The following is a 22,794-nucleotide window of genomic DNA, read 5'->3' on the forward strand; positions in this document are numbered from 1 at the left end:
ACAGATTATATTTAATTATGCCTGGCTGCTTCTGTTTTATTAGTTAGCACTGGAATCTGCTAATCATTTAGGCTACTAAGATAGTTATTAGCAAGTTGTATCATTTGTACATTGCAGAATACACTGGTAACCTAAAAACATTACAGAGATTTCCAAAAATACTGGTCATATACCAAGAAGTAAAGCAGGTCCTAGAGAAATCAGGCTCAATTTTTAATGCATAATTGAATAAATTACTGAATTTACATCAGGTGATGTGTGTTTTCAAAGTATTTTGCATAAATTAAATATTAATTTAGTACTTAAATGTTTCAAGCATTTAGAATAATATCAGTTATATAATTTGTTGTGGTTACATTCAAGCTCAATATTTGAGGCACTAGAACAGGTGAAATTTGAGGTAACCAATGGTCTGTTCGGAAGAGGCTGATTTTCATTACCAGCATATTTTATAAGTAAAGTTGGGAAGAACTTTCAGTGAAAAGGGGGAGACATGGTACATTGAGTAAGTGTGTTCTTCGCTTTGCTCTTGCTACCTTAATATGGTTCCACTATTTTCGTGGATTAACATAACATGTAACAATTGCATATCTAGAGGAAGATTTATAACATTACATAACAGTCTTTTCAAAGTGTTAATGGAAAATACGAATAAAGTTAATAAGATTTTGGAAGTCCATGGTGCTTCTCATATATTTCAAGTGAATAATAGCATTATAAATGTTTTAATTTTTAGCTTATAGTTGAAGCAGATTCCAAATTGGTGTTTATCTCAAATTCTCATTTAACCTTTAATATTATGTTTCTTTTGGTGGTCACGGAGGGGAAACATCCTTGGGGGAGAGAAAAATATGGACAATGATTTTTTCTGTTCTTCACTCTGCTTCTTGCAGAACAGATCAATGAATAAGAAGGCTCAGAAGGGAAAGCAGAAGCTCATTCCTGGCTAACCATCATCTCTTTTATGTAAGCCGGAAACACCACCCTTGCTTCCCACTGCTAAGTCAAATAAAACTCGGAGTGGCATCTCTGTAATTGTGAAAATTCAGTTTCAGTGATCATCCTAAATTGCATATGAGGATCTACTAGTGTTAGTATTCTACAAGATTAACAGAAAAAGGCGAATGAATATTTACTCCTGGAAACGGTGTCAGAGTTAGCTATTTGTTGTGGATATCATAATATTTAAAAAGTCCTACCTTTAAAGTTTTAGCATTTGATGTTCTAGCCAAGAAGTTTACCCATGATTTATTAGCCAGTTCTCTTTGCTTATGTGTGGCTTGTATCTGAAATGAGAAAGATAGTTAAGAGTTCCAGTTTCTATGAAAGAATACCAAAGGGATTGAAATCCCTTCTTTTGAAGGAACACCTAGTTTTTGCCAAGGTAAATTTTAAAGTTTAACTAGCAAAAGGATTAATCATGAAGTTAACAACTTAAAAATAAAAGTCTTAAAATGAAAAAAAAATCCTTCTTTCATTGTGTCTAGGGTTTGAACTGCTTTCTCCAAAATGTAGTATAAGTCTTGTTATAAACATACAAAATATAAAAATAACAACAATTGCCCTGGCCAGTGTGGCTCAGTTGGTTGGGCATCGTCCTGCGAGGTTGCTGCTTCGGTTCCCAGTCAGGGCATGCGCTTGGGTTGCAGGCTGGATCCAGAAGGGATCAGACAGGAGGCATCTGATCGATGGTACACTTTCAGATAGATGTTTCTCTCTTCTCCCTTCCTCTCTCTCTAAAAATCAATAAACTACTCTTTAAAAAAAAAAACCACCACCATCAATTCACAGCAAGATTGATTGTTTTACATGATTATCACTTGTGAATGTGGATAATAATCCAGAACAAAATATATGAATGACCCAACAACCAGTTCACAGGAGAAAAAGGTTCCTGCTGCCACTGATAATAGTTCATCAAAGATTATATTGTAAATATTAGCTCTAATCTTCACCTGCAGCAAGACAAGCAATTCCGTGAGAGTGCTGAGCTGTGGTGATGCAGCCTAGGGAGGTGACTGCTCACAAACTGGGAAAACTGTCCTCAACATGCCACCCACTAACTATACAGTCAGAGGACATGTGCCCCTGCTTGGTGTAAAATACACTAAGTTTCAATCATGAACCTAAGGGTATTTAATTAAATAACTGCTAAAAAAATATAAGTGGGGTCAGAGCCATGAGAACAAATCAACAATAACCAACGCATCAACCATAGCTAGTCTACAGAGCAGACATTCTGTCACTCCACAGAACTAATGAGGCAGCAGATCTTCCAATAGGGCGACCCCACTTATGAGCGAATAAACAGGGTAACATGGCAGCATCCACACAATAAAAATTTTTAACCAACAAAATTTTCAAGCAAGGAGGTGTCTCAAACAGCAGAATTCATAGGTGGACGCAGAGTTCCACTAGGTTGAAGCTATAAATGTGAGTAGTTTATGTGAAGGGAGCAGGCAATAGAAAACACTCTGAAAATCACCTTAGAGGGCTTTAAATATTTAATGGTAGTCATACAGGATGGCCAGGTGTAAAGTGGACATCTACATCATTTTTGCGTTCTGTGGACAAGTTAATTTAAACAGCCACTTAACCTCTTTGCTCAAAAGCTTCTGATGTGTCCGTTTCCCACCTGTGTAAAGCTTTAGGAGAATGGCTCATATTTTTCTGATTAGGTGAAGTCAGAGACCCGCCTATCTCTGGACTCACACAACGCTCAGAGTGCTTAGGCACTGAAGGGAGATATGCCTGCGGCTGGCACACCAGTAAGGGCTTATCACAGAGTGAGGGGTGAGGGCCCATGTTCTCAGTGAGGCTATATTTGTAGTCACAAAGATACACTGTTGTCAGAATTTGCTAAATGTATACACTCAAGTAGCCAACAATTCTTGGAATTCTGTTTGACATTTCAAAACAGAGAAGTGTCTTTACCTTTTGAAAGGCAAGCCTATAGAAATCAAATTATAATGCCTAAGATAGCATTGAGTATAGGAATTGAATATCTTAAGCTCTTAGCTCCATGGTGTCTTTTAAAAACTGTACAAACACAGTGAAAGTAACAATGAGAGAAAACTACAAATAACTTTAAGTACTGAAACATTCACAAGTAAGGCAAATATATCCTTGGAGGACTTCAGCTAGTTTATACAATGAAATTATCTTGTGCCTCAATGGTATCTGTGGCTTACTTTTGCATATACTTTTTGTTCATCTTGCACATCCTGGCGTGCTTGGATTTCAAACATCTCACATTGCAGGGAAGCAACCATCTTTCCAACATTTTCTGAAGCTGTTATAATAGCTTGCAAAACACGTCTATCTGTAGTGACTGGTTTTAACTTTTCTAATTTTATTTCTTCATAAATTTCATTCCATATTTCTCCAATCTGTTATAACAAAGTTTAAGTTTAAAAAAAGTCAAATTAACAAAAAATAAAACATACAATTTTAGGTAATACTTTATTTTGATCGCTGTTCCAAAGTTAACACATACTGAACCAGCTTTTCCTAACTTACACCTTAGGCATGAGTTAAGTGCACTGGAAATGATTTGGAGCACCAGTTACATTTGAGTATCTATCCTACCTAATAATAGACAAATATGCAAATTGACCGTACCTTCGCTATGCCCACGATTGGCCAGGAGGCACGGGGGGGGGGGTGGGACTCGGGGTGGCCGGGGTAGCTGATTGGGCCGGTGGGACGCTGAGCTGCGTCGCCAGCAGCAGCACGAGCTCAGCGTCTGCGCCATGGCTGTGCTGCAGCACAGAAGGGGCCTCTGGGGCAGCGAGCTGATGTCCTGCCGCGTGGACCATCAAAAGCGGGGGAGCTGAGTGCCTGTCCGCTCAGGCACCAGGCCTTTCAGAAGCCTCCGGCGCCTGGTGTACCAGCGGACAGGCACCCAGCTCCCCTGTGATCGAAAGCGAAAGCGTGTAGGGTACCCTACACGTGCATGATTCAATCATGCACTGGGCCTCTAGTAATATATATAAAGAGACAATATGCAAGTTAGGCCAGGATGCAGTAACGGGTCACGACCAGACAGGAGGAGTTTGCCCACGCATGTGAGGAGTTTGCCCACGCATGTGAGACCCAGTGCGGAGATGGAGACAGAAACGGGGGGCCTGCCTGAGCCGGTGCGGCGGCTCAGGCGGCCCTGGAGCAGACACAGGCAGGAGGGCCGGGAGACGCTTCGAGTCAGGAGTCAGGCGTGGGTCCCCCGGGGCTCTGGTCCGGCCTGACTCCCAGGGCGGCTGGCACTGCGCGAGTCCGGTATGGGTCCCTGCCCCCCCACAGGGTGCCTCCTCGCACGATTTCAATCACATGCTGGGCCTCTAGTTCAGAAATAATTATCAAATGTTTTTCAAGCATACGGTATTCATGGATGAGGCTCCATTACCTAGGTCTAGTTCATTGCCATCATCCCTGCCCTCTGGTTATACTCACTCTTTTCACAGCTGCAGAAACTGCTGCTTTAGTCTCATCCTCTTGAACTACTGATGTTCTCCTTCCTAAAGCTTTATACTGAAGGATGAATCATGCTGAACTTACAGGTAAATGACCATGGAATTCCTGGGACCCTAGAACCTAGCTACCCTAAGAAACAGGGCCCTGGCCCTCGCCTTCTTGCTAAAGTGGAACTGAATCTCAAGTTCTTAACTCTTATGTTTCTATCAAACTGAGAGTTCCATTGCATATTCTGGGGTTGTTGGAAATTAATGCGCTTGAGTACGTTTAAATTTAAAGAAAAATTTATGTATCCAGGATAGAGATAAAATTCAATCACCTTTTCATTTGAAAATAGAGGTTTATTCATTTATGACATTCAAACACAGAATACTAGTATTAGTAGAAGAAATGTTTACTTGAAAAGACTCCCCTGAAACTTCAAAAGCATTTACTTACCAAAAATATAACCAGCAAGGTAAGCAACCTACTATCCTTGAACTGAAATTTGATATCACATAAAGTAATGATAAAGAATACTTTAATAAGTATTAATAATTTATTTTAATAAGCAATAACTCATTTAACTCTAGCTCCTAATGATCTATAAAGAGAAGAAATTATATTTTACACATTCTATTAGGCTTCTGAATAGCTCTATCTCAGTAACAACCATCTTCTTTTATAAACTCACTAGAGGCCCGGTGCACAAAATTCAGGCACCAGTAGGGTCCCCAGGCCTGGCCGGTGATCAGGGCCAATTGGGGCCTTCCGGCTGCTGGCCAGGGCCTTCCTTCCCCTGGCTGCCAGATGCCCGCCAGGGCCTTCCTTTGTTCCACACCATCCCCTGGTGGTCAGTGCATGTACGTCATAGCGGGCGGTCGAATTCCCGGTAGATCGAACACCCGAGGGGACAATTTGCCTGCTAGCTTTTTATTATATAGGATAGTGGATGAAATCTTATCCCACAGAAAATACAGAATCAATTTTTGTTATGTTTTTTGAATAGTATCAGATGCAAAATGGAAAATGAAAACTGCACAGTTTGGGTGACTGCTCACAATTACGAACAGATATTTTATTTCCCAATTGACGTTTTAATAATAAGGTTAAGAAGGTACTCACTTTAAAATCAAGATATCTATGTATGATACAAAGGGTCACAAAATCTTCAGTAGATAGGCCAGGTAAATTTTCAAAATCTAAACGAAGTTTATATAGAGAGAATTACTTTAACAGAGCATGTGATCCCAACACACACACACACACACACACACACACACACACACACACACACACACACACACACACAATTAAAACAATGCAAACAGTAACTTTTGAGTTCATCTTGACTTATGAAAAAGTTACTTCTGTGAGCTTCTGACTTCTTATTGCCAGGCCACCCTTATGTAGTCATTAAAGAGGAATAGTTTCTGTGCTTTGGTCAGACTATGGTAATTTCCTTTCAGAACCCAAGGAGTGAGGACTTTTTCCTTAGACAGAAGCAGGGTTTTAAAAAAACAAACCCTCAGGTGATTCAGAATTCTTGTGTTTATCCTAGTTATCTAGACTAGTGGTCAGCAAACTGCAGCTCTCAAGCCACATGTGGCTCTTTGGCCCCTTGAGTGTGGCTCTTCCACAAAATGCCAAGTGCGGGTGCACATGTACAGTGCGATTGAAACTTCGTGGCCCATGTGCAGAAGTCGAATTTCGGCCTGGGCAAGTCTATTTTGAAGAAGTGGCATTAGAACACTCAAGGGGCCAAAGAGCCGCATGTGGCTCGCGAGCCGCAGTTTGCCGACCACTGATCTAGACTAAATGCCTTTAATTTGATTGATCAGGGTGTAGCCTGGACATTGGGAAAACAATGGAACATGCATTTATCTGTATAAAGGAACTTTTGTTCATCATGTTTGAAAAATGGGCTCCAAAGCAAAAGCAATATACAAACTTAGCAAAACAGAAAGGCTCTTATGAATCTGACGAGTAGCTTCTTACCTAGTTTGCCCAACACAGCATAAATTTTTGCTCTAATGTTTTCTGCAACATCCATAACTGCAATAGTCGGGCAGTTAGCAGGCATTGGCATGATTTTTTGCTCTGCTTGAAAACTAGTAAATAGAGGTTTCCTTGTATCTAATCAATAGATGTGAAAACATAGAGGGGACAGATAAAAACAGTAGTAAATTAATACTTAATTTTGAGATTTTAGTCCAGACATCATAAAATGTTTAAAAACATTATAACACAGTAAAATAGTGCTTTTACATGGTTACTCTTTTTTAAAAAACATATATATTTTTATTGATTTCAGAGAGGAAGGGAGAGGTAGAGAGAGATAGAAGCATCAACGATGAGAGAACCATTGATCCACTGCCTCCTGCATGCCCCACACTGGGGATCGAGCCTACAACCCAGGCACGTGCCAGGACCTGGAATCAAACAGTATGGTTCACAGATTGATGCTCAACCACTGAGCTACACTGACTGGGCATGGTTACTCTTTTGAAAGCATCAGTAATCAGTGATTTCTTCCCCATTCTGTGGCAAAACTTATAACTTTCATTTTTATTATTTACGTAAGATATAAACATTTCACAAAATTGCTTTTTAAAAGTGAAATTCTTGCCCTGGCCAGGTGGCTCAGCTGTCTGGAGCATCATCCTGTACACCAAAAGGTTGCAAATTCAATTCCTGGTCAGAGCACATTCCTAGGTTGCAGGTTTGATCCCCAATTGGGGCATGTACAAGAGGCAACCAATTGATGTTTCTCTCTCACATCGATGTTTCTCTCCCTTCCTTTCTCTCTAAAAATCAATAAAAAACATATCCTCGGGTGAAGATTCAAAAAATAAAAAGTGATGCCCTATCTGGTTTGGCTCAGTGGATAGAGCATCGACCTGCGGACTCAAGGGTACCAGGTTCGATTCTGGTCAAGGGCATGTACCTTGGTTGCGGGCACATATCCAGTAGGGAGTGTGCAGGCGGCAGCTGATCAATGCTTCTCTCTCATCGATGTTTCTAACTCTCTATCCCTCTCCCTTCCTCTCTGTAAAAAAATCAATAAAATATATATATTTTTAAATAAAAAATAAAACAATAAAAAGTGAAACTTATGTAATTTTTCTAATTTTGAAATCCAGATTTTGAACAATGTCAATTTAACAATGATGTAATCTCCTTTGCTTTTGGTTTCTATATATGTATTATGATATACAACTATTTTATGATATTATAGATTAAAACTCAAAAATAATAAAATCAGATTGAAGATAGAAATCATCAGAAGTTAAAGAGAGCCCTAGCAGGTTTGGCTCAGTGGATAGAGCATCAGCCCCTGGACTGAAGGGTACCGGGTTCAATTCCAGTAAAGGGCACGGACCTCAGTTGCAGGGTTCATTGGTAATTGATGTGTCTCTCACATTGATGTTTTTCTCTCTCTGTCTCTCCCCCTCCTTCCATTCTCTCTCTCTAATATATGTGTGTGTGTACACACACACACACACACACACACACACATATATGTATATATGTGTATATGTGTATATATATATATCCTCAGGTGAGGATTAACAAAAAAACACACAAGTATTTTCATTTAAAAATAAATAATACTAACAGTTTAGATGAAATCTTAATAAGAATATTCAGAGATTTAGAAAATGTAATATAGCATTGTAGAATAGATAAATGAACTATAAATTCTAATACTGTAAACTTCATTGACTTAGGATCTAGTAACTAAAATTTATGAAACTTTTCATTTATTTTTATTTAAAATAGTAAGTTTCTTCACAAAAAAGTAAATTATATAAATATGAAGCAACAACAATTACAAAATACTATAAAAATTGTTTTTGAGCACTCTATTTACATCCCACTTTTTATTGGTAAATGAAATATTACTGAACCTATTTGTAAAAGCAGGTAACCCAAAGAAACTTCTTTAGGAAGTAGTTAATTTTTTTCAAGTTAAAGTAGATTATAAAATAGCATTTCCTGAAAATTTTCTATAAAAATATAAATCTACTATTACTATACTTATAAAATCATTCAGAATTTATTACGGCAAAATGTGCAAACACCTGTGAAAAGAACTTTAAACAAAGGGATGAAAGTCTTAATACGTTCCTAGTATCTTATTTTTTCTTTTTTTAAAATTAAATTTACTGGGCTAACATTACATAAGTTAATAACATTATATAAGTAACTAATAGCATTATATAAGCTTCAAGTTTACAATTCTATAATTTAACATCATTTGCATCTTGCGTGGTGTGCTCACCACCCAAAGTCTAGTCTCCTTCTGTCACCATGTATTTGACCCCCTTTATTCTCTTTATCTTCCCTGACCCCTCTTCCCTCTGGTAACTACCATATTGTTAGCTGTGTCTATTACTTTCCTAATTTTTATAAGATATTTAAAAAATGAATCTAGTTGCTTGTATTAACGATTATAAATACACTCACCAACAATCATCCCGCGTTTATCACGTAGTACTCCTAGTTCTCTTTCTTCCATTCTCCACAATTTAATCAAAAGGCTGGCAGCTGTTTGATCCTTCTTCCCTCGCCAAGCATTGACGTGAACCGGGGTTTTGGGATTATCACAAAATTCAACCATTATTGCAAGTATTAGGCTACAGAATTTTTTTTGGTCCAACTTTTGCAAGGGAACAGAAAAAGAAAAAGTTGCAATAAATATTAAAAACTATTACCTTAAAAAAGGAGAAACATTTGTATTAATCAGTGCTTCTTCTAATTGATTGCCTTATGGAATTGAAACTCTACTTAAGTATGATCTGTGCTAATTTCCTGTTAAAACAGAAGCCAATTGTAATGAATACATTTTTAAACATTAGGAATTAAAAAGAAGAAAAAGATTAAATGTAATTCTAATGTTGTTACAAACATACATCATGACCTAAAATGAAACTGACTGATTGACGAGGAAAAAGGGAGAGCGCAAAAATAAGTAAAGATGTTTATTTTAGGTGGAGCCAGGTCAACGGTGCTGTATATAAGTCACTGGAACAATAGGATCTTTCCAACTTACATGCTTTAAGGTATGTAAAGACTCATAACAGCTATAACCTCATTGTTACTAAGAAAAGGAGTGATGATAATTGCAAGTGGTAGTCACATATGAAAATAATTCAAAATGAGGTGTAATTTTGTATTTTGAACATCAGCATCCATAAAAGAGTAAAGAATTTAAGGAAAATTATCAAGCATATTTCCTTTGTTTTGTGAGAACTAGTTTGCAGCAAAGCAAAATGTAGGCAGAGAAAAGTGATCCACAGCAATGGCCTCCACACAGTGATCGTTTCCGTGTGAAATATATTTTACTGATGAACTCTTATAGTGTGCCGCTGATAGACTAGCAAAGGAAACGTAACCTGTTGTTCCAATTATAGTAATCATTTCCTCTTCTATTACATGAAGGATAATAACATTTAACTACTTTAGAGAGTTATTATGATAAGTCATATGAGACTGCCTGTCACATAGTAAACTCTCAATAATATTTAACCAGTACTAGCAATTATTATTACACACTGAATAAATATTTTAGCTGATTACATTAAGCAGAACTCTCAATACAATGAATTTTTTATTTCTGTACTTCGCTTTTAGGAGAAGGGCTGAGGTTAATATAAAAACTTCATTAAAAATGTTTGTAGTTGTAATTTAACTTGACTGGTTCAAACTACATTAAGTACCACATTAAGCACAAATGAGTAATTATATTCATAATAATGGAAAACATGTGCACAGTTTCAGAAACATCTAACTAATGTTATAATAACACTGTGTGTATATATGAATATAAAGTGTATATACATATGCATGTGCACGTGTAATGCCTGCGTACACATATCACTCATCCTCCTCCCAACAGTGCATAATGTAAGTACTGCTGTTATCTCTGTTTTGAGGAAGTTGTTATCAGAGATGTTAAGTGACTTATCCAAGTTACGCAGCCAACAAGTATTGGCTTCCAGCCTATGCTCACAGTCACTGTACTATATGACCTCTCCTACCGGCCTTTGTACCTTTCCATCAAAGAAACCCTAACGGCAAAGGAGAGTGAACACAAGTGAGAAATGTCTTTGAAGTCTTACATATAATTTTAAATATTAATATAAAACTTAAGTATTTAATCTATGGATACATATTTAATATAACTCCTCACTTCCAAATCTTTAGGAAAAAACAAGATTCCAGGGAGATGAGCCAAATTAATTTTGGGAGGTTGAGAATCCCCTGACACAGCACCACGTGCCTCTGAGCATACTTGAACTGTATTCAGAGCAATGTGGTAAATGGTACATTGTTTAGGACTGCATTATACACATACTAGAGGCCCAGTGCATGAATTCATGCACGGGTGGGATTCCTAGGCCTGGGGCCGCTGGAGGTTGGCTGGCAAGGGGGAGGGGCTGCGGGAGGTTGGCTGTGGGAGCACAGTGATCACCAGGGGGCAGCTCCTGCATTGAGCATCTGCCCCCTGGTGCTCAGTGCGTGTCACAGTGACTGTTTGGTCATTCTGTTCTTCGGATGCTTAGGCTTTTATATATATAGATATTCTTCTCTATATGTTCAATTTTCTGAACATCTTAAGGGTTTCTGGTTATGATTCATTCCTGTTTATCAAGGTGGTTATTTTAATAATTATTATTTATTTTTGTTTGTAATGTTTTATAGCTAATGAATTTGCTCTCTTATCTCTAGTGTCAACTAATTTTCTTTCTTTTATTATTTTTTTTTAACCCTCACCCAAGGATATTTTTTCCATTGATTTTTAGAAAAAATGAAAGGGAGGGAGGATGGGTAGAGAAAGGGAGAGAAACATCAATGTGAGAGAGACACATCGATTGGTTGCCCCCTCCTCCCCCATCCCCTTCAACACTCCCCCATTAGGACTGGAGAACCTGCAACCAAGGTATGTGCCCTTGACTGGGAATTGAACCTATAACCCTTTTATCTGCAGGCCAACACTCCAACAAACAAGCCAAACCAGCCAGGGCTAATTTTCTTTTATTTATCATTTTTCCTAGTTGAGTTTTTAATATATATCCTATCTAATAAAGAGGAAATATGCAAATTGACCATCACACCATAACAAGCTGCTGCGCCCACAGCGGAGGCAGGGATTCCGTAACACAAGATGGCTGTGCCCACAGCAGAGGTGGGGATCCCATAACACAAGATGGCTGCACCCACAGTGGAGGCTGAGTTCCCATAACAAGCCTTAATGAGCAATCAGCAGGGACCTGAGGCTGTGCCCCCCCGCCCCCACCTGGTGGGGCTTGATGGGGGACCTTAGGCTGAGCCCCCTGGCCCGGTCCAGAGGACCTCAGGTTGAGCCCCCTGCTCCAGCACCAGGCCGGGGGAACTGAGGCTGTGCCCCCAACCTGGCAGGGCTTGACGGGGGTGGGGCCAGCCGGGTCTGGATCTTACGCGATTTCAAGGCGCACGTGGGTGGGCGGGGACTTGACTCTGGTTCCCATGGTGTGCCCCGGACTCTGACGGGAGGAAGGTTTTCATATACATTTTACTAATTTTCTTTCATCTCTAACACTTCTATTATAGAGAAAGGGCAAATAGCAATATTAAAATATTTCCTCTAATTCCCTTTTAAGTGCATGAATTTTGTGCACTGGGTCACTATTATGTGTGTGTGTGTGTGTGTCTGTGTGTGTGTGTGTGTACATATATGTATATATACACACATATTTAAAATTGATTTAAAAAAATAAAATTGATTTGAGGAAGGGAGAGGGAGAGAGAGAAACATCAATGATGAGAGAGAATCATTTATTTGATTTGCCTCCTGCATGCCCCCTACTGAGGATCCAGCCCATAACCCTGGCATGTGCCATAACTGGGAATTGAACTATGACCTCTTGGTTCATGGGTCAACATTCAACCACTGAGCCACACCAGCTGGACAAAAAATACTTTTCAATTACAATTTACATTCAACTCTTTTTCTTTCAGAGAGATGAAAGAACACAAATAATGTTAACATCTTTGCTAAATCAAAATAGTTTGTTTTTCTGTTAATAAAATCAGGCATGGTGGCAATCAACAGTGAGATAGCTAAAACTCTGTGAGGATATCTCCCAAAGTTTTATTAAAACAAAAATCATACTTTTCCCCCTCACATCATCTTGACTATAAATTCACTCATAACTGAGGCCAGTGGGGGGTTACTTTGAGGATAAATGAGGGTCCTTGCCATTCTTCACAGCTGCTAAGTGGCAATCTCTTTCCTGGAAGGTTGCTCACTCCTGCTCATTCTGTAAAATGCTCCATGACACACTAGCTTCTTCACATTCCCTACACATTATACACCGTTCTTTAAAAATGCTGATCTTCACTCCTTTCTCTAATTGGCCCTTAACTTTTTATACTAAGAGATGAAGCTAGAAGTTATTAAACAATTACAGGTTTTGATAGTCTAGCACTTCATATACTGTTTCTTTAAAGATTGCTGGGGAAAATAGCACATAAAACAAATTCTATGTTATCATGGGTTTGGGAACACTGTCCTAAATAAACTGATTTCTTCACTGGAGTGATTTTCAGAGCCTTTAATATGTAAATGAATATTATAAATCTCCAAAAGGGATTTTGCTTAAAACAAACACTTAAATATTTTTGGGGAACATTTAATTACAAAATAATGTTTTGTGGTACTCAGTTTGGGAAGGGTTAATAAAGATATATTTTTTGTTTTGTTTTACAACTGTTATAATCATACTTACTGCCAATAAATCCAAAAGGAGAAAAATGCCTTCCTTTTCAAGAAAGTAATCCTCTAGGGGATAACAAGCCAAGATGCAGCACCTGAAATAAAAAAGGAAGTTATTCACTGAACAAGGATTTATTGTTTAACTCAATTTGTCCATTTATTGCTATAAAATTTTTTCAAAGTATTTTTCTTCATTTCCTAAAATCAAGTAATTTTTTCACTTAAAAATGTAACTTTGAAAAGACTTTGCCAGTATAGTTTAATTTCAACTATTTTAAAACCAAGATCAATTATTTTTCATAACTGCCTACTAGCTTTTCTGTAGATGCAATATGCTCCTTTGCTTTCATGGATATTAATTATTCTTAAAGGTCTCCTCTGGTATGATTGTTTCTCTAGCAACTCTTTCTTTAAAACTTATCCATTTATTATCTCTTTCACAGTGTTGGTATGTCTCATCTAATTTTTTAAAAAGTATATTTTTCTTGATTTCAGAGAGGAAGGGAGAGGGAAAGAGAGATGGAAGCATCAATGATGAGAGAGAATCATTGATTGGCTGCCTCCTTCGCACCCCCTACTGGGGATCTAGCCCACAACCCCAGGCATATGCCCTGACCAGGAATCAAACCTTGAACTACTTGGTGCTCAACCACTGAGCCACACTGACCAGGCTCTTTCTTCTTTTTAATGTAGGCATTTATCATGGTAAACTTCCCTCTTAGTACTGCTTTTTCTGTACTACATAAGTTTTGGTATGTTGTGTGTTCATTTTAGTTTGTCTTGAGAAATTTTCTAATTTCCTTCTTGTTTTTGTCTTTGATCCAATGATTATTTCAAGAGTTTGATGTTCAATTTGAATTCATTTATAAGTTTTCCTCATTTCCTTTTGTTACTGATTTCTAGTTTTATTTCATTGTGATCAGAAAATATATTTGGAATGATTTCTGTCTTCTTAAATTTATTAAGTCTTGTTTTTGTAATCTGGCATGTGATCTATTCTAGAGAATACTGCATGTGTGCTTATTAAAAAAACTCTGGCCCTAACCAGTTTGGCTCAGTGGATAGAATAATACTAATAGATGCTAGTGTTTTCCCAGACCAGGCTAAAATGGAATGGGTTCAAATCACAAAAATAAGAATTTAAGTTTAGATACAACAATTGAGTGACAGACAAAGATTACCTTCTAAAGGACACTGGTAAGTGTGTTTTTGGGACTATTAAAAAAAAAAGGCATTGAGAGAGTTATCTTTCTGGTGTGATTTTGAGGAAAGAAAATTGGCACACATGGCTATAGAGGTAACTTTCTTGTACTGTGATTCCATCTAACTTGGGTACAGTAATACTCACCAAATGCTGTCCAATGTACTAAAAAGAAGTACAGTGTAGCCTAATCCACTCTGAAACTTCTTGGGGTCTGTTTTTATTACATGAAGAATTATATCCACTCCTTCAGTTCCAAAAATTTCCTAAGAGATTTATTTAAAATTATTTCTTGAAATAAATAAATAATCCCTTTCTTTCCTATTTCATCCTGTCTCCTAAAACTTTTTCTATCAGATAAATACAACATTGTTAGGAAAATAGTACTTTTATTTTTTTCTTTGTTTCTGAATGTGTACTTACCTGTTCTCAGGAATTTAGGACAAACTATTGTAAAGCTAATCATTTTAAGAGTGGGCATCAATCAATAGTCCAGCTTAATGTTCCTTTATGCTTTGTTTTTTTCACTTTCTCTCTTTTTGAGAAAAATAAACCATAAGGCCTATCGCATGATTTTCTTTCACAATATAAAGAATGTAGTCAATCATCATATCAGATGAATACTAGATAGCAACAAGTAATTTAAGAGTCTAAAATTCTATCATGGAAAATTTTCTAACACTCCCAAAAGAGAAACAAATATATAAATGTTAGTTAAAACGTTAATAATTTATATGACATTATCAGTTAATATTTATCCCCTACCAATTACCTTCCTCATTGCCTTGCTATTCAGTTCTAGTTCCCAATAAGCAAGACTGAGTATTTTTCCAGAAATACAGGAACAGAGTAGCAATATAAGGAGATGTTGCATCAAACCTTGGAGCTAAGGATGCATTTGCTGTTCCTGTTCTCTCTCTCTAAAATCCCTCTATTGAAACCTTCATACATTTTTTATTTTTATTTTTGTATTTTTATTGATTTCAGAGACTGGAAGGGAGATGGAGAGAGAGATAGAAACATCAATTATGAGAGATAATAATTTTTTGGCTGCCTCCTGCAAACTTCCTACTGGGGATTGAGCCTGCAACCTGGGCATGTGCCCTGACCGGGAATCGAGCCTGTGACTGCCTGGTTCATAGGTCGATGCTCAACCACTGAACCACACCAGCCGGGCTATACATATTTTTAGTTTCATCTTTCCAATTCTGTCTCTTGTTTTTTAAGTTTTCAATTTCTGAGACTCAGAGTTTGCTATGGAGTTAAAAAAAAATAAAAGGGAATTAGCTCTTTTCCCAACTTTTAGTTTTATATTTGAACCTGATTCAAACCCCAAACAGCATTTATACTGGTACAACTCACTTAGGAAAACTGTTTACCAGTTTCTTAAAAACATACACTTACTTTATGATCCATCAACTGCACTATTATATATTTACCAAAGAGTCATGAAAGCATTATGTCCACAAAAGACTAGTACAATAATGTTCACTGATGCTTCATATATAATAGTCCCAAATGGAAACAACCAAAGTGTTTTTTAATAGGGGAATGGAGAAGCAAATTTTTGGTATATTTGTATAATCAAATATTATTCAGCAATATAATTAGCAATACTGATCATGCAATAACATGGATCTATTTCAGAAATATGATGGCTGGATGACAGGAACCAGATATAAAAAGAGTAAATACTATGATTCCATCATTATAAAATTAAAGAATAGGCAAAACTAAGGGGATAGAAATCAGAATAGTGGTTTCCTGGAGGCAAGTGGGAGTATGGTTGCTAAGGAACATGAATGAATTTTATAGGGAGGTAACAATATTCTATATTTTAATGGGAGTTTTGGTTAAATAAATTTGTCAAAATCTATTGAACTATATACTTAGGATCTATACACTTTACTGTAAATAATTGTACTATAATTATAAAAAATAGTAAATTAAATCTCTATAAGATTAAAGAACACCAACATTTATGGGCACTTAATAAGAAAAAGCTCATAGCGTTAGGTCAGTGGTCAGCAAACTCATTAGTCAACAGAGCCAAATATCAACAGTACAACAATAGAAATTTCTTTTGAGAGCAGAAAACCGACTTCTGCGCATGGGCCACGAAGTTTCAATCTCACTGTACGCGCGCGTCCGCATGTGCTATTTTGTGGAAGAGCCACAATCAAGGGGCCAAAGAGCCACATGTGGCTCGAGAGCTGCAGTTTGCCAACCACTGCGTTAGGTTATTGGAAGATCTAAACAAAACTTTTATTCACAGGCATACATACCTTCCTGGAATTATCATTTTCACAAAGAGCAGATAAAATAAGTAATATATCAGATTGAATTTCCAAAAGAATGGCCTCTTCCTTGTCATTAATCTTGCTTATTGTATATTTAAATATCCCTGATATAAAAAATTAAAGAATGCAAAGTTACTGGACAGTATATTTTTATTTTAATCAATTAATGCTTTGAAATCCTTTCTTATAAAATCTCAGCTAGAGAAATCATTTTAGAAGGAGCTATTTTCATTTCATAGTTGTCTAAAAGATGTAGACAGGTAATAGTGGATTCATTGATCTCTCAATAAATCAGTAGCCCCATCTATATAGAATTTCTAGTATAGAATTAATGGAGTGTCATTAAGACACCCTAACAACCTAATATTTTGCTTGGTAAACAAAACCATTTAAAAATATGCAGTGTCATGAGGTAGAATTGAGTGCCTTTGCAAATATATGACCAAATATGCCTGATAATTGCTTGCCTCATCTCTTCTTCTCATGGCTAATAGGGTCAATTTTAAGCAAAGGTGGAAGACCTCAGTAAGTATTTCTGTTTTTGTTACTTCTTTCTGCATCCTCTCCTTATGTCTATGTGAAGGAGTCTTCAACAACTTTAGGTAGCAGTATTCTCATGTCCTTTAAAACCTCTCCTTTGCTTCTAATAAAAATTTAAAAAGACTTGAAAATAGCCACTTACTCTGATGCAATGATATTCACAATAATATTTTGCCTCAAAAAAATTTTTTTTTCTTAAAGCTCTAAGAGAGAAACAAAAGTCATTTTTTCCTCTGTTAAAGGGGTTACTGGCATCAGCGGATGGTGTGGAGCCATGTTTGAAAGTAGGACCATGGAACTCACAGCCTATCTCCAGAGTTGGCTCTGAATGAAGGATTCTTGGTCCTGTGAGGATGCATTACTGGTGAGGGATCATCCCATAGGGAGACTAGTGAGCGTGCTGGAGGCCCAGTGCTGGAGGCAGGCCATGGACAGAGCGGCCTATATGCCTTTATCAGCAGCATCTTCTAGAAATCCACGCCTGCTGCCCATAGATCTGCTTTTCCTTTCTAGGTTATCTCATTCTCCTTCCTACCCAGGTGCAGGCATGTCACTTTCCCTGTTGTCTGAACCACATGTTATATTAACACTGAATTACTTCGTTCATATTTCAGTATCCTTTAACTCCCTGCCTTTACCCTCTGTTTGTTCTATTCTAAATCATCTGATATATTTCTTGCTGATTCTACTTCCTAAAACAGCATTATACACATAACTTCCATAGTGGCTTCTCATGCCTAAAGAGGATGGAGTTCAAACTCTACTATCTCCTATTCAAAACTCTTTCTAGCTTGGCCCCTGGTAGAGTTTTATAGCTGAGAAAAACTCTTTAAACTTGTCTTCATAAAACTCCGACTCTACTTAAGCTACTTCTGAACACACCATCATGCATATTTTAACACTATGTCTCTGCTCAAATTTTTTACTTTCTTGAAACTAGCCTTATGCCCCAATTCAATATAGGTTCCTATTAACATTGCCCAGCCCTCAGAAGAGATGAAAGGATTAAGAAGTACAAATTGTGGTGAAGGCCTCAGGTGGGGACTGGGGACAAGCTAGAAGAGGTCAATGGGGAAGAAAAGAGGGACATATGTAATACTTTCAACAATAAAGATTTTTTAAAAAGGAAGAACAAATTGGCAGTTGTAAATAGTTATTGGGATGTCAAGTATAGCATAGGGAATATATTCAATAATACTATAATAACTATGTATGGGGACAGGTGGGTACTGGAAATATCAGGGGGAACACTTTGTGAAGTATGATTGTTGAACCGCTTTGCTGTACACCTGAAACCAATACAGACTGAAAGGGCAAGTAATGGATTGGGAGAAAATACTTTTAAATTATATATCTGATTCAAGGTTAATATCCAGAATATATAAAACTCCTAAAACTCAACAACAAAATAAACAACTGATTTTAAAATTGGCAAAGAACTAACTAGACATTTCTCCAAAGAAGATATACAAATGGTAACAATCTCATGAAAAGATGCTCAACATCAGTAATCATTAGGGAAATGCAAATCAAAACCACAATGAGACACTACCTCACACACATTAGGATGGCAACTATAAAACAAGTATTGGAAAGGATGTGGAAAAACTGGAAAACTTGTGCACTGTTGGTGGGAATGTATAATGGTGCAGCCACTATAGAAAATAGCATTGCAATTCTTTTAAAAAATTAAAAATATAATTTCCATACGATCCAGTAATTCTACTTCTGGGTAAAAATCCAAAATATACATTTATCATTCCTCTTTTAAAATGACTTCAAAAGGCTTGGCCAGAAAATGATAATCTAAGAAGAATGAAATATAACAATGGCCCATTTCAAAAATAAAGATAATCCTAAATTAAATGTTATTTGAACTGAGAAAACAAATGTTTAAAGCATGAGTAATCATGATGTTTCAGTAAAGAAACCGATTTACAGCAACAATATGAAACAAAAAAATCAAGAAAACGTTCGGGAGTTTCTCAGCTATAAAAGCAAAATAAATTTGTAGGAAAACATTTTATACAAAACCTCTAATTTGTAAATATTCTATTTCTATCAGTAACAAGCATGTTCTGTTTACCTATGAGTTGCTGAATCGTCCCCTTTTCACAAAGATCCTGATTCACAGTCTCATCCTCAAGATGGACCATAGCTCTCAGGAGTCTTAAAGTGTAACGCAAGTGGGCAAACTTGTTGCCGCGGCCGCCTGTGCCGTGAAAACTGTTACCGTGACTGAAGAAGCATTCTGTGGAGAAATACTAATGATTTACTTTACATCAAGAAATGTAAAACGTGAAACTTTCCAAATAAATCCAACAACATATCAGACATCTATCTATAAGTTCAAACAGATGCTAAAAATTTTGTTATACTTGTTTTTATAGAAATAAATATTATAAAAAAGAAATTTGGAGGGGTGAAGGAAGAGAGACTGACTAAATGACAGGGAAATCACCTGTGGCAGTACTGTCCCTAGGTGTGATTCCTAATCACACCATCTACATACAACCACTACAGACATTCTGGTATCTTTCTATTTTTTTCCTGTGTATCAAATATAACTATTAAATGTTTATATCCTGATTTTTTTTTACATTTTCTCCATAATTTTCTATTTCATTATGATTTTGGTCAACATAATTTTTAAAAGGTCTAATTGAGTGACAATAAGTTTATTTTAAAATTTCCCTATTGTTTTATATCTAAATTGTTACCAGTTTTTCCTCATTAAAATGCTCTGCTGATAAAAAATAAAAATTAAAAAAATATTATGCCTTCCCTCTCCTCCTCCTATTCCCAGAATAGGAATCAGTGCTTTAAACTTTTCTTTAAATGTATTATATTGTATCTTTTGTAACTTGCTTCTGTTACTCAACATTGTTTTAGAAATTATTCAAAGTGTCAAAAGTAGATCTAGATTATTAATTTTAATTGCTTTTAGCATTCATTTTATAAATAAATCACAGTTTTTCAATTCACTAGTACAAACTGCTAAAATGAATATTCTGGTTCATGTCCTCTTACTCCCACTGAGAAGAGTTTTGTCATGTAGAGTATACCTACAATGAATTTTACTGAAGCCTCCAAATTGTTCCCCGAAGTGGTTATATAGATATAATGTATAAGACTAATAGATTCTTCCCAATCTGTTAAATGTGAAGTGGTAATTCATTATTATATTAATTTGCCTTTCTCTGATTACCAATGGGGTTAAGTGTCTTTTAGCGTTGTTTTTTTTTTTTTAATTTGACATTTTCTCTGTCACCTGGCAGTCTCTATTCTTTATCTATTTTTCCACTGAGTTATTTTCTTTTTGATATGAAGGAGTTCTTTATGAACCTGGACTCTAACTCTTTATTAGTCACAGGGGTGGCAAATGTCTTCTCTCATTTGTAGATTGCTCCCCTGATTTGTCATAGACATTTTACGTGTCAGTCTTCTCCTGTATAGTTTAATCTCTTCTGGTTTTCCACAGTCTTTTCTACTCTGTTATCATAAAGGTATTTTCCAATGTTTTCTCCTAATATTTTCACAGTTTAACTTCTCATACTTAGGGCTTTAATTCATTTTGTAGTTGATTTTTTTTTTAACATGGTGAAAGGATCTAATTTTTATTTTGCCCCATTGAGGGCTAACTGCCCCAGCATCATCCTTCCCTCTATGATTGGCAGTATCATTTCTAATAAAGCCAACCTCCTGTATATTCCATTCCATTGGTCTATTCCTGGTCTAGTACGACACATTTTTAATTACTATAGTTTTATGGTAGGTCTTGATAAATAGCAAGGCAAGTCCTCCTTTCTTCTTTATAACATGCATTCTTCAAAAGGTTCTTTTAGAAGTAGCTTTATGTTTAAAGCTATCAACCAAGTTCAGGATACTCTTCTGATTATTGTGCGTTGGTTAAAAGTGTGGGTTCTGGAGCTGGACTGCCTGCATTAAATCTTGGCTCTGCCACTTACTGTGTGGCCAGGAACAGGTTATTTATTTCCTCTTATTCATGTCTACACATCTGCTAAGCTGGAATGATACTAGTAGCTAGGAGTCCTACATTTGCTGGGAGGACTAAATGAATTAATACTTGTAAGTGCGTAAGGCCTGCAACACAGTAGGTACCAATGACTGTTAGCTGCCAGTCTTCCTCTTGTGAGGCAGCATTTCCTCTCTTGCCTTACATTCTTTTGTAAACATAAATAAGTCATACTGATATAGTCTTCTGTAAACTATAGAAGAGTTGAATTATTTTATTTAATAAGACTAAATTCAGTAACTTAGCATATTAAAATCTAGAGAACAAAAAAATAAGCTATAGGGGAGAAACCAAGATGGCGGCATAGGTGAAACACCTAACCTGCAGCCGGGCACAACAATTTCAAAGGCACAACTAGAGGTCAGAACGGACATCGTCCAGAACCACAGGAGAGCTGGCGGACTGAAATGCCCACAGCTGGGGGGAAGGAGAAGGCCACGGGGACAATCGGGGGAGCCGTAAAAGCCTGAGGTATGGAGAAACTGGCGGAGACACGAGCACGCGCGCCTGCGGGGAGGATGGAGCCGGAGAGGAAGGGGCGGCTGACGGCCTGGCCGGCGTTCACTGGCAGGAAGGAGATAAAGGCTCCGGAGTGCGCTAAGCGCCAGCTCCGACTGCACTGAGCGCCAGTTCCGGGCGAAACCCTGGGAAGCCAGGTGCAGGCTGGGGGAATGAATCTGGGCTGTGGGGCGCAGGCACAGAGGAGCGGGGGAAGGCAGAGCTCCAGAGGCGCGCACGGGAAGGGGCGCAAAGGACGGACTGTTGCCTGCGCCACTGAACTGCCCTAGCGGGAAGGAGACATAAGCTCAGGACCGTGCTGAACCCCAGTTCTGACTGCACTGAACCCCAGTTCCGGGCGAAACCCTGGGAAGCCAGGCGCACGCTGGGGGAATGAATTTGGGCTGTGGTGGCGGAGGCACAGAGAAGCGGCGGCTCCAGACGCGCGCACTGGAAGGTGCGCAGAGGACGGACTTTTGCCTGCGCCACTGGGTGGCCCTGCTGGGAAGGAGACAGGGACGCCAGACTGCGCTGAGACCCAGTTCCAACTGCACTGAAACCCAGTTCCAGGCGAGAATCTGGGAGTCCAGATTCATTAGGGGAGGGACTGGACTGTTTGGCAGTGGGCGAAACTCCAGGGCGCGTTTCTCTCAGAGGTGTTTGCAAGGAATACAGAGGGACACAGACACAGGAGCCTCATAGGGCGGGGCTGACAGGAAGCCAAGGTTGTAGGCTCCACCCTGTAGCTCCGCCCCAGCCAAGCTGAGCAGAAGCTTTTTCCTGCTGAGTGCCTCAGGTAGTGGCTGACCCACACTGCATTGGAGACCCAGAAACGAGGGCATCTAGTGGTTGGTGGGAGATGACACCAGATTTCAATCACTTGCATAAGGGAGGCATTCTAGAGGCAGACTCAGTGAGCGCCAAGGCATTGCTGCATCAAGACCCGGCCCACAAACATGTCTCCTGCACAGCAACTCTTCCTATATGGACAAAGAGGGTCCTCACGGCC

The 22,794-nt window shown here is 37.9% G+C and overlaps 1 protein-coding gene across 2 annotated transcripts in view; it reads right to left on the minus strand.

The window, feature by feature from the left end:
- Window positions 1-22,794, minus strand: part of CFAP69 (cilia and flagella associated protein 69) — a 58,845-nt gene that overhangs the window by 1,679 nt on the left and 34,372 nt on the right. The window contains exons 13-21 of one of the 2 annotated variants that reach the window (XM_008149272.3): window positions 19,338-19,502; window positions 16,697-16,815; window positions 14,559-14,677; window positions 13,224-13,305; window positions 8,920-9,112; window positions 6,448-6,585; window positions 5,575-5,651; window positions 3,192-3,389; window positions 1,200-1,286 (exon numbers count right to left, since the gene is read on the minus strand). In XM_008149272.3, coding sequence (XP_008147494.3) covers window positions 1,200-1,286; window positions 3,192-3,389; window positions 5,575-5,651; window positions 6,448-6,585; window positions 8,920-9,112; window positions 13,224-13,305; window positions 14,559-14,677; window positions 16,697-16,815; window positions 19,338-19,502 — 1,178 coding nt within the window. The remainder of the gene's footprint in view (window positions 1-1,199; window positions 1,287-3,191; window positions 3,390-5,574; window positions 5,652-6,447; window positions 6,586-8,919; window positions 9,113-13,223; window positions 13,306-14,558; window positions 14,678-16,696; window positions 16,816-19,337; window positions 19,503-22,794) is intronic. The other variant, XM_054726455.1, reaches the window with a different exon arrangement.

This window comes from Eptesicus fuscus, chromosome 14 (assembly GCF_027574615.1).
Source record: "Eptesicus fuscus isolate TK198812 chromosome 14, DD_ASM_mEF_20220401, whole genome shotgun sequence".
Taxonomy (NCBI): domain Eukaryota; kingdom Metazoa; phylum Chordata; class Mammalia; order Chiroptera; family Vespertilionidae; genus Eptesicus; species Eptesicus fuscus.